Source organism: Aspergillus clavatus, genomic scaffold (genome assembly GCF_000002715.2).
Source record: "Aspergillus clavatus NRRL 1 1099423829791 genomic scaffold, whole genome shotgun sequence".
Taxonomy (NCBI): Eukaryota; Fungi; Ascomycota; class Eurotiomycetes; order Eurotiales; family Aspergillaceae; genus Aspergillus; species Aspergillus clavatus.
In genome coordinates, this window is record NW_001517108.1 from 2,598,421 (window position 1) to 2,611,077 (window position 12,657).

Genomic DNA, 12,657 nt, shown 5'->3' on the forward strand with positions numbered 1-12,657 from the left:
AGGCTCCCAATCTTCTCTCTTTTCGGTAGGAAAGCAACATCGATCGGAGGCTGAATAACCCGAAGACCAGGAAGCATATCCTCGAAATCCATGGAAGCCGGGAAAGCAAGTTTCGAGGGTTGCGTTGGGAATTGCATTATGCTTGCATCGGGCCTCGAACCAGTCCCTGCAGCAGGGTAGGCGCCTTCCAAGCTCACACCCCCAGACTAGAGCTGCTTGCAAAGCTATGGTTCCGAGCTCAAGCTCTTCCCATCGATAGATCTCGGCTCCCAGAGCGGACAATTGTAAAGTCCCAAAAACCTGCTATCCGATCAGGCCGAGTGGATCTTCTTCCCAGTTAGGTCATTGATGGCCTGGCAGACCCGATGTTACACTTAAAGGGGCCACTCTTCGAGTTCACCTACTGTCTCTGAAGAAAACCCAAAATCTCCAATGTGCTGCGGCTTCGAACAAAAATATCGCACAGTAGCCGGAACCTTTGGAGGTGCAGGCCACGTACCACCTGCGCCATGATGGAAGACCTCCGTCGCGTCTATCTCTTCGGTGACCAAACCATCAGCTGCGACGAAGGGCTGCGAAACCTCCTGCAGGCCAAAAACCACACCATCGTCGCCTCGTTCTTCGAAAGATGCTTCCATGCGCTGCGTCGCGAAATCTCTAAGCTTCCGCCTTCTCAGCGCAGCCTCTTCCCTCGATTCACCAGCATCGCCGACCTCCTCGCCCGGCACCGCGAATCAGGGACAAACCCGGCGCTGGGGAGTGCGTTGACATGCATCCATCAACTGGGATGCTTTATCGAGTAAGTCTGTCCAGCACCTCATGGCCTGCGCCGAATGCTAACCTCACATGAGCTACCATGGTGACCGTGGACACCCCTATCCCTCAGCCGAGGACAGCCTTCTCCTGGGGTCATGCACAGGACTTCTCAGTTGTGCCGCAGTCAGCTCCTGCAGAAATGTAGGAGAGCTGCTCCCCCTCGCGGTGGAGGTTGTTGCAATGGCAATCCACCTGGGTCTGTGTGTCATGACAGTCCGGGATCTTGTGGACTCGTCCTCATCCTCAACCGGCAGCTGGTCAGTTCTCGTGTCCGACCTTAACGAAGAGGATGCGATCAATCGAATCGCCCAATTTCATGAAAAGCGAGTAAGTACTATTTCTGCTGCCCCTCAAAAGATCATCGCACTGACCAACAGGGAATCAACCCCTCGTCTCGACCATATATCAGCGCAGTTGGCTCCAAGGGTCTCACCATCAGCGCACCACCGGAAATCCTGGATGAGTTCATCGAAGAAGCGCTTCCAAAGGAATGCAAGCACTTCAAAGCTCCCGGAGTCCACGGTCCTTACCACGCACCTCATCTGTACAATGAGCGAGAGATCCAGAGCATGCTCGACTCCTGTTCCGATATGATCTCAAACTATGCACCTCATATTTCTTTGCTTTCAAGTAACACAGGAAAGACAGTCCAGGCACAGAGCACGCGTGATCTGCTAAAGGTGGCCTTGGAAGAGATCCTCGTGCGCAGAATCTGCTGGGACAAAGTCACCGAATCCTGTCTGTCGATCGTCCAGTCTACCCCAGGCAAGCTGTGGAAGATCCTTCCCATTGCTAGCAGCGCGACTCAAGGTCTAGCGACTGCGCTTCAACGCGTGGGTAATTGCAGAGTCGAGGTCGACACCGGGGTTGGTGCTCCACAGATGGACCCCGCCGCGCTCAACCAGACTGGCAACACGTCCCGGTCCAAGATTGCTATCATCGGCATGTCCGGTCGTTTCCCCGAGGCAGACGGGGTTGAGGCGTTCTGGGACCTACTCTACAAGGGCCTCGACGTCCACAAAACAGTGCCTCCTGATCGATGGGACGTCGATGCGCACGTGGATTTGACTGGTACAAAGAGAAACACCAGCAAAGTCCCGTTCGGCTGCTGGATCAACGAGCCTGGAATGTTCGATGCTCGTTTCTTTAACATGTCGCCCCGTGAGGCGCTTCAGGCCGATCCCGCTCAGCGTTTGGCATTGCTGACAGCTTACGAAGCGCTGGAGATGGCCGGGTTTATTCCTAACAGCACTCCGTCCACTCAGAGAGATCGGGTGGGCATCTTCTACGGCATGACCAGTGATGATTATCGTGAGATCAACAGCGGCCAGGACATTGATACATACTTTATCCCCGGCGGCAACCGTGCCTTTACCCCTGGCCGAATCAACTATTATTTCAAGTTCAGCGGACCCAGTGTTAGTGTCGACACGGCCTGTTCGTCGAGTCTTGCGGCTATCCACCTGGCCTGTAATGCGATCTGGAGAAATGACTGCGACTCGGCCATCACTGGTGGAGTGAATCTGCTGACCAACCCAGACAACCATGCCGGTCTGGATCGTGGGCATTTCTTGTCTCGGACTGGAAACTGCAACACCTTCGACGATGGTGCGGATGGGTACTGCCGTGCTGATGGAGTCGGTAGCATTGTCCTGAAGCGGCTTGAAGACGCAGAGGCTGATAACGATCCCATCCTCGGAGTCATCAACGCTGCTTATACGAACCACTCCGCTGAGGCTGTCTCGATCACTCGACCCCATGTCGGAGCCCAGGCCTTTATCTTTAACAAGCTGTTGAACGACACCAACACCAACCCTCACGAGGTCAGCTATGTGGAAATGCACGGAACTGGCACCCAGGCTGGCGACGCAGTCGAGATGCAGTCGGTTCTCGACGTGTTTGCGCCTGATTGCCGTCGAGGCCCTGCAAACTCCCTCCACCTGGGCTCGGCCAAATCCAACGTCGGGCATGGCGAATCCGCCTCTGGAGTGACATCGCTAGTTAAGGTGCTGTTGATGATGAAGCAGAACATGATTCCGCCTCACTGCGGCATCAAGACCAAGATCAACCATAATTTCCCCACGGATCTTGCCCAGCGAAATGTCCACATCGCACTGAAGCCCACTCCATGGACCAGACCAGTGTCAGGCAAGCGGAAGATGTTCCTCAACAACTTCTCCGCGGCAGGCGGAAACACGGCCCTGCTGCTGGAGGATTCTCCGCTGCGCGAAATCACTGGACAGGACCCTCGCAACGTGCATGTGGTGTCCGTAACAGCGCGGTCGCAAAGTGCGCTCAAGCGCAACATTAACGCCTTGATCAAATACATCGATACGCACGCGCCATCAGCACCGGCAAATGAGAAGAGATTCCTTGCCAGTCTGGCCTACACCACTACTGCACGTCGCATTCATCACCCCTTCCGAGCCACTGCGGTCGGGGCGACCGTGAAAGACATCCGGGATGCCCTGCGTCAGCGCGCTGATCAAGAAAGCACCACTCCTGTCCCCGCGACGGCACCCAAGGTCGGTTTTGTGTTCACCGGCCAGGGGGCTCAGTACAGCGGGATGGGTAAGCAGCTGTATGAGGACTGCGCGACGTTCCGAAGCATTATCCACCGCTTCGACTGCATTGCTCGCAGCCAGGGATTCCCGTCAATCATTCACTTGATCGACGGGAGTGTTCCCGTGGAAGGACTGAGCCCAGTGGTGACGCAGCTTGGAACAACCTGCCTTCAGATGGCGCTGGTCGACTACTGGAGAGGCTTGGGTGTCAGCCCCGCCTTTGTGTTAGGTCACAGCCTGGGTGATTATGCGGCGTTGAATGCTGCCGGTGTCTTGTCCACAAGTGACACGATATACCTGTGTGGTCGTCGTGCGCAGCTCCTCACGGAGCAGTGCCAGATGGGAACTCATGCCATGCTCGCGGTCAAGGCAGCCCTGTCGGACATCCAACATTTGCTCGATGCAGAGGCTCACGCCGTTGCCTGCATCAACGGGCCAACAGAGACGGTGATCAGTGGTCTTAGCGGCCACATTGATGAACTGGCAGAGCAGCTCACGGGCCAGAGTCTGAAATCCACTAAGCTCAAGGTGCCATTTGCTTTCCACTCAGCCCAGGTGACTCCAATTTTGGACCCATTCGAGGATAAGGCCCAGGGTGTTGTGTTCCACAAGCCATCGGTCCCTTTTGTCTCGGCCCTTACAGGAGAGGTCATCACCGAGGAAAACTACGAAGTGCTTGGTCCCAGGTATATGGTGAAGCATTGCCGCGAAACTGTCAACTTCCTGGGCGGGCTGGAGGCGACTCGGCACGCGAAGTTGATGAACGAAACCACAGTCTGGCTGGAGGTCGGATCCCATCCCATCTGCAGCGGAATGATCAAATCCACTTTCGGCCCGCAGGCTACCACAGTTGCTTCGCTTCGCCGTGACGAGGATCCGTGGAAAATCATCTCTAACAGTCTCTCGACTCTGCATCTCGCGGGTGTCGAGCTGAACTGGAAGCAGTTCCACCAGGGTTTTGACTCGGCTCATGAGGTGCTCAACCTGCCCCGTTACAGCTGGGATCTTAAGAACTATTGGATTCCGTACACGAACAACTTCTGCCTCACCAAGGGTGCTCCTGTTGCGGCGGAGGCGTCGGCGCCAAAGTCCACGTTCCTCACCACTGCTGCACAGAAAATCGTCGAGAATCGGGATGATGGAACCATGGCAACACTGGTGGTCGAGAATAACATTGCCGATCCCGATCTCAACCGTGTTATTCAAGGCCACAAGGTGAACGGAGTCGCTCTCACTCCTTCGGTAAGTTGATACACATCCATCTCTTTCGAATGAGAGAGCTGACGCTTCTAGTCTCTCTACGCGGATATTGCGCAAACTCTTGTCGACCACTTGATCACCACGTACAAGCCAGAGCTGCAGGGCCTGGGCCTGGACGTGTGTGACATGACCGTGCCCAAACCACTCATCGCCAAGTCTGGGGACCAGTTCTTCCGGATCTCAGCTGTCATGAACTGGGCGGACAAGAAGGCAGCTGTCCAAGTCTACTCCGTGAATGCAGAGGGCAAGAAGATGATCGAGCATGCGAACTGCACCGTCAAGTTGTTTGACTGTGCCGATCGTGAGATGGAGTGGAAACGCATCTCCTACTTGGTTAAGAGAAGCGTGTCCCTGCTGCAAGACAAAGCTCAGACCGGCGAGGCTCACCGGATGCAACGCGGCATGGTGTACAAACTCTTCGCTGCACTGGTCGACTACGACGAGAACTTCAAATCCATCCAGGAGGTGGTGCTAGACAGCAAGCAACATGAGGCCACAGCTAAGGTCAAGTTCCAGGCTCCGGCGGGTAACTTCCACCGCAACCCCTTCTGGATCGACAGCTTTGGCCACTTGTCTGGCTTCATCATGAACGCCAGTGATGCCACAGACTCGAAGAACCAGGTCTTTGTTAACCATGGCTGGGATTCGATGCGCTGTCTGAAGAAGTTTTCCGCCGACGCCACCTATCAGACATATGTCAAAATGCAGCCATGGAGGGACTCCATCTGGGCTGGTGACGTCTATGTCTTTGAGGGGGATGACATTATCGCCGTTTATGGAGGAGTAAAGGTAACTTCTACGGTCGAACCATTGGAAGGAGACGGATTGACTAACCTGTTCATAGTTCCAAGCCTTAGCCCGGAAGATCCTCGACACTGTCCTTCCTCCAGTCGGGGCCGCCAAAGCAGCCAGTGCACCGATTCAGACCACACCGCAGAAGTTAACGCCCGCCCCCATCAAGGTCAAGGCTCCTCCAAAGGTTGCGCGGAGCAACAAGCCAGACTCGGCAGCTTCCCGTGTTGTGGCCCGCGCCCTCGAGATTCTGGCCGCCGAGGTTGGCTTGTCCGAATCCGAAATGACCGACGGTCTCAACTTCGCCGACTATGGAGTCGACTCGCTGCTCTCTCTCACCGTCACGGGTAGATACCGTGAGGAATTGAACCTGGATTTCGAGTCCTCTGTGTTCATGGATTATCCCACCATCAAGGATTTCAAGGCCTATCTGGCGGAGAAGGGCTTTGCGGACGTCAGTAGCCCTGAGCCGTGCAGCGAACCCGAATCCAAATATTCCTTCAACAGCGACGCCTCGTCCGAGGCGTCCAGTGGCCTGACCTCTCCTGGAATCGCTTCTCCCGTCAAGGAAGATGTCGTTTCGCCTGGAGACAGCAAGGTTTGGTCCAGCATTTGCAGCATCCTCGCGGAAGAAATCGGCGTCGCGGTCGGAGACATTGATCCGAACGACAACCTGCCCGAGATGGGGATGGATTCGTTGTTGTCATTGACGGTGTTGGGCCGCATCCGCGAGACCCTCGATATGGATTTGCCGGCGGAGTTCTTCCTCGAAAACCCTACCCTCGATGCAATCCAAGTCACTCTGGATCTGAAGCCCAAGGCTGCACCCCAGGCGACACGGGCCCCCGAGCGCATCCAACTCCCGGAGATTATCACGAACAAGAAGCTCAAGACGACTCAACATCCCCCCGCGACCTCGATCTTGTTGCAAGGCAACCCGCGCACTGCCACGAGCAAGCTCTTCTTGTTCCCTGATGGTTCTGGCTCCGCCTCCTCCTACGCCACAATCCCCGCTCTGTCTCCGGATATCTGTGTCTACGGTCTCAACTGCCCCTACATGAAGACACCGCAGAACCTCAAATGCAGCCTCGAGGAACTTACCGAGCCATACTTGGCGGAGATCCGCCGGCGTCAACCTACTGGACCCTACAACTTCGGTGGCTGGTCGGCTGGCGGAATCTGTGCCTTTGATGCGGCCCGTCAGCTGATTCTGGAGGAAGGGGAGGTCGTGGAGCGGCTCCTCCTGCTCGACTCTCCCTTTCCCATTGGCCTGGAGAAGCTGCCTCCCCGCCTATACGGCTTCTTCAACTCGATCGGTCTCTTTGGGGACGGCAAGAGGGCACCTCCCGATTGGTTGCTGCCGCACTTCCTGGCCTTTATCGATTCGCTGGACGCCTACAAGGCTGTTCCGCTCCCGTTCACGGAGAGCGCATGGGCCGATAAGATGCCCCAGACGTATCTTATCTGGGCCAAGGATGGCGTCTGCGGCAAGCCAGGCGACCCCCGGCCGGAGCCCCCAGCGGATGGCTCCAAGGACCCGCGGGAGATGCAATGGCTGCTCAATGACCGCACAGATCTGGGTCCCAACAAGTGGGACACTCTGGTGGGGTCCGAGAACATTGGGGGAATCCATGTGATGGAGCAAGCGAATCACTTCACAATGACGACAGGAGAGAAGGCGAAGGAGTTGTCTGCGTTCATGGCGCAGGCGATGAGCTCCTAGAATGGATGGTTTGGTTGTTCATATTGCATTGTGTATACCACCTTTCCCTCTTCGAAAATGTATCTTGAAAACATCATTAGTTAGTTTGGAGTAATGGGAGTCTGCTTTTCGACCAATGAGCTATACAGTGTAGGTGTCCCAGTGTTGGGCTTTTTTGGTTTGACGTCAACTTCGGAGGGTGAATGCACAGCCTCGTGAGGACGATCAGCGGGGGATTTCTGTTGGGGGATGATCAGTAAGCGCTAAGGTCGACTTTCTGGGGCCGAGTGAGCAGTAGAGGAGATGAAATTCAATGCTCAAGGATGGGTTGTTGTTGATGAGGTTGATGAGAATGGTGATGCTGTGATGGAGGTGTCAGTTTGTGTGTCTGGTCACATGCGTGGACACCTCAGGCTTTCTTCATCTGGCTCTACTGCTACACTAACAGTGCAGTGGTTATGAAACAACTGCATGGTATGACGGTGCTCATCCCACCATGGTATTCAAATTGTCTGTTGATTAATCAATATCTAATGGATTTTAAGACCAAACATGCAGTGGCCCAGGCCAAGGATTGAGATGAAACCGACCAAGGCACTGCCATGATCCATCCAGGATTCCAGGGGGCCTTGTGGGCAGTTCTCACTAAATCGGATCCAGGAAGAAATTTCTAGAAGAAAGGGTAGGAACCAGGAAGGGCAAATACTGTGCATTATGGGTAGTGAATCTATGATAGATCTGCCATGTGTCTAAGGAGCAGTGGATGGCAGTGCATGCTGCATACTGCATGCTACTTGCATCGCATCCATATTCCATACCACTACTCCATACTACTGTGTGCCTTGATGCCTGAGCTGAGACAATCTGCGACTATTAATAATCTCGTAAAAGTATGATTATTGCCTGAGGATCCCGAATATCCGATTAACTGTGACCAATCAGGGATTTCTCGGCTGGATTTGCCACATCCCCTGCGGTGATTGGCCAGTCTGAGCAGCAATTGCCCCATGTTCTCGTTTCAAAAAGGGAAAGAGATCACTGGACCTGCTGACTGTCCGATGTGTCCTCGACGGGAAAACACTTCCCACATTTCCCATTTGAAACACAACAACGACATTCCAACAAGCAGAGAGACTGGTGTGAAAGCACGCGTTCGATTAAGCTCTGTCCGGGTATGCATCTCCATGTTTCACGTAGACCAGGTCCATCATCTAATCTTCAGCTTTGGAAACAGTAGTTACACACGCTCACAGCAGAGGCTTGATCTGGACGATCTCACGGAACTTGTCCACCCGCCAAGCGCCCAAGTCCCTAAGTCGGCTCCATTCACTCCTCTTGGCAGGAAAAAGCTCTGAGTCTGTGGCCACTCGGGACTTGCGATCCCTTGGATTATGGATATCCAATGATCCATTTTATCCAGGTCCCATAGAACCTCGGACATAGGGTAGACAATATGCTCTCCGCACTGCTATTATAAGCGACCTCCTCCACTTCTTTGTTCACGGCCACCAATCACCACGACCAATGTCCGGCATGGCGCAGAATCAGGGGGGCAAACCAGACTCAGACTCCCCGTTGGTCCCTGAGGAGTGAGGACAAGGACATTGGAGGATTCCAGTCATGGAGGCTATGAGCATGCGACTGTGGACGATGGACTTGGACCAGAACGGTCATGGAACACGTCCTGCGGCTCCAACGGCTGGAGTCTGACTGAACTCTGCTCAGTCACTACTCACTAGTCTACTGGTAAGAATAATAATGAATTGCCAATAATGAACGGGACTATCGACTAGTCTCCTTAACTCTCAAGGCTGATCAAGTGACATTATTGCGCTGAGCAAGCTCTCCGTCCTCTCTTCTCTTCCTCTTCTGTCTCCTCATCTCACTTTTTGACGTCTGAAAAGAAACTCGGACCACGCTCATTCTCTTTCAACAAGAGCATTCGGTTTCTTCCTTCCTTCTTTTTTTCTTCATCCTTATCGATGCAACTTCTCCTCTGCTAAAAGCTTCGTCTACAATCCTTGTACATACTAAAAAGAACAGCTCATGTCTGCGTATTCATAGCAATTCTGCTGCTCGCGTGCCCCGTCGTGGGCCATGTGATATCGCTCTCTTCGCCTCCCTCAACACCATCTGCGAGTATTTCAACCCCGTCTCGGGTAGTCAGCGCCCTTCCTGTGGTTCCCTGCTCGCTATGAATTTCTCCAAAGTTATTTCCTTCTTTGAGGGGATCGTTCGCGTCATCCGAAAATCCCCCGTCCATGCCTTCGACTGGTGGTGGGATGCCTCACGCAAGTTCTTCTTCACCATCACCTTCATCTCTCTCCTCTGGGCCAAACTACTGCATATCTACGCTCATCTGCACTCATTACCTCCCTCCAAGTTCCTACTCTGGGGCCCAACCTTCTTTTTCCAAGATGTCCTCTTCATTATCCTCATTCGCCTCTTCACCCAGTCCATCTCTTGGCGCCCCGTCGCCATCTTCTCTGCACTATGCACAGTGCCAGTCGGGTAGGAAGGCTCCCTTGGGAAAATTTTTTTTTCTTGAGCGTGGCGTGTGTACTGACCATGTTGTTCTCACAGTCTGCTCATGTCCGGCATGGCATCCTCTGCCACCTCCTTCTACGTCGTGACCGGGGCCGAGATCCATTGGCGCCAGATTCGAACCTTCCACGGCGACGCCGCCGCCTTTCGAACCCTCCTGACCGGTCTGACGGGCTTTCTGGTGGTCGAAGCCATTATCATCGCTGTTTCGTGGTTTGTGGGCCCTGCGATACATCGGATGGTGGGTGGGGTGGTCAGCATCTTGGTGGCGCCGTTCCAGAAGCTGCTGCAACGCATTTGGCGCCTACGGTGCTCGCGATGGAGCAGCTGGAGGTCCGGCCGCCATGCAGACCCCGAAAACTACGAACATATTGCGGTGGATGACTATCTGGACGACAAGAGCGAGGACGGCGACTCGGTGTTCCTGCTGGATCCCATGAACCCCGAGACGCCCGTCAAACATCATGACTCGCTATGGAAGCGTCTAGCCGTCTTCGTCTTCTTTGGCTGCTTCTTCTTTCTGCGCTGTGTTCGCCCACCCAACCCTTCATACATGTTCCTGTCGGGAGCCTTACCCGTTGTCCCGTTTACCTCCAGTCGCCGCCTATTCCCCGTCGATGCGACGGGCATGCCCGGTGACTACACATGGCTGGATGGTCGATCGGCGCTGGACAAGCCTCCGTCCTGGGACTGGCTTCCGCAAGACCCCATGCCTGGATTTGAGGATTGGTACCCTGATTTCGACGATCACCACCGGTCGGATCGCCGCCGTCGTCCTCCGCCACTGCATTACAATCCCGCAGAGGACCCGTTGCACATTTCGAATCTCCAGAACCCCGTGCTGGATCCCCTGCGGGACGCGTTCGCCAGCGGCAATGTCAGCATTAAACACGTCATCCTGCTGAAGCTGGAGAGCACCCGAGCAGACGTCTTCCCACTCCGCAGAAACTCGTTCATGTGGGGACGCATCGCTGACTCGCACCCCAATCGCACGATCCCTGACGCAGTCCAGGCGAAGCTCGCCAATCTGACACGAACGGCGGAGTATCTCACCGGCTTCACGTCCGGATTCCGGCGCGACAAAACCGCGCACCAGGGTAAGAAAGCCTTTGGTGGCCTCAGCGCACGTAATGCATTTACCACCGGAACCTACACACTGAAGAGTCTGGTCGGCACCGTCTGCGGCGTCACCCCGCTCGTCACCGACTTCAACCGTGAATACAAACATCACATCTACCAGCCGTGCATGCCGCACGTACTCAATGCGCTCAATCGCCAGCTCGACCCCGGCAACCGGACGGAGGACTTCACCTCGTGGCCCTGGCATTCCAAGTGGATGCAGTCCGTGACCGAGGGCTACGATAAGCAGGATCAGCTCACCCCGCGGATGGGCTTCAAGGATATCCTGGCCAAGGAGCAGCTGACAAGTCCCCGTGCCAAGCACTACCCAGTCAAATCCAAGGAGATCAACTACTACGGTTACGCCGACACCGAGCTCCGCGAGTACTTCCGCGATGCCATCGACGATGCCGAACGCGACCACAAGCGCCTGTTCATCACCCATCTCACGGGCACCACCCACCACCCCTGGGGCATGCCGAACAACACCTACCAGCAATTCATGGGCAAGGAGAAGTCGCGGTCGAAAGAGGATCTGAATAAATACCTCAACACCATTGGATTCGTGGACACCTGGCTGGCGGAGATCATGGACATCCTCCACGAGAAAGGCGTCGCAGATGAGACCCTCATCATCATGGCGGGTGACCACGGCCTGTCGCTGCCCAACGACGGCGGTGTCACTCCCTATGACAACCCACACATCGGCAGTTTCCAGGTCCCCATCGTCTTTGCGCACCCCAAGATCCCGCCCGTGGAAATCACGGCGCCGGTCATCTCGGACCAGATCGTGCCGACGATCCTGGACCTGTTGATTGAATCATCCTCGCTTGAGCAAAAAGCCAGCCATGCCGCCAAGGATCTGCTCTCCATCTACGAAGGGCAGTCAATGATCCGGCCCCTGATCCAGGAACAGGACGGCAAGCAAGACTGGCAGTTCACCGTAATGAACACGGGCGGCTCATGGCTGGCGGTGCGCTCCGCCGCCAAGCCGGCCTATCGCCTGGTGATCCCGCTCATCGACGATCTCGAATGGCGGTTCACGGATCTGAGAGAGGATCCCAATGAACTTCACCCTTCCAAGAGCTTTGACCTGGTCGATCTAGCCAACACTCTCGATAAGAAGTACGGCGCCGAAGTGACCGACTGGGTCCGGGACGCCGCCCATGTTGCCGCCTGGTGGGTGGGCGACAACTGGCGTCGGTACCGGTACCTTCCCACGTCTCGCTAAGGCTAAAGCTTTGTCTTTTTTTTTTTTTTTTTTTTCTCTCTCTTTGGTCTTTGGTCTTGAAAATCGTTCTTCCTTGCATCATCATCATTCCCCTCATCTACCCCATTTGGATCTAGCCTGCGTGTGATATACCCGTTTAGTGCTTGATGTCATTTACCCTGTACAGTTCGCACACTCCTCGAGGAAGGAGATCATACATACATATCTATACTTCACCTGTGAATAGATTTACCTGTCAATATTTTTGGTCTAATGTTCCAAGCCTGATGGCCGTGCATGACGGTATATTGCGCCAGAGTCACCGTAGCATCTGTAGCCTCCGCCTGCAGTCCTTCATATACTTTATTTACCGGGTAAGAGGTCCGAGTCCGTTGAATTTATCCTGCGATGCTGACCGTCTGCCTATGGCATCTCGTCTTTTGTGAGGCTTTTCCTCGACCGGTTCCTGCTCCTGCAGTCAGCTGAGCGGTTTATATGCCCTCCGGCAGTTCTCCCATATTGAGCCACATCACCACTTTCGATTGCTCCACGCCCAAAATAGAAATGTCGACATAATCGCCAGGGCCTCATACGGTCATGCCTGATCGCCAGCCGGCCGGTTATTGCATCCAATCTGTGTGGCTATCCAG

General features: G+C 54.8%; 2 protein-coding genes across 2 annotated transcripts, besides 1 other annotated feature; both read left to right on the forward strand.

Annotated features, from left to right (window-relative positions):
* Positions 1-509: 509 nt before the first annotated feature.
* pksP (polyketide synthase alb1) lies at positions 510-7,155 on the forward strand (the record flags this gene model as incomplete). Its single annotated transcript, XM_001276034.1, has 5 exons — positions 510-799; positions 852-1,143; positions 1,194-4,622; positions 4,674-5,429; positions 5,485-7,155. 5 exons carry the CDS (start codon positions 510-512, stop codon positions 7,153-7,155), a joined length of 6,438 nt encoding a protein of 2,145 aa, XP_001276035.1.
* A 2,173-nt stretch (positions 7,156-9,328) lies between these two features.
* ACLA_076500 (sulfatase domain protein) lies at positions 9,329-12,028 on the forward strand (the record flags this gene model as incomplete). The annotated part of the gene is made up of 2 exons (XM_001276035.1): positions 9,329-9,645; positions 9,718-12,028. The coding sequence occupies 2 exons, from the start codon at positions 9,329-9,331 to the stop codon at positions 12,026-12,028; spliced, it is 2,628 nt and encodes an 875-aa protein (XP_001276036.1).
* Positions 12,029-12,043: 15 nt separating this feature from the next.
* Positions 12,044-12,073: a microsatellite.
* The last annotated feature ends 584 nt before the right edge of the window (positions 12,074-12,657 follow it).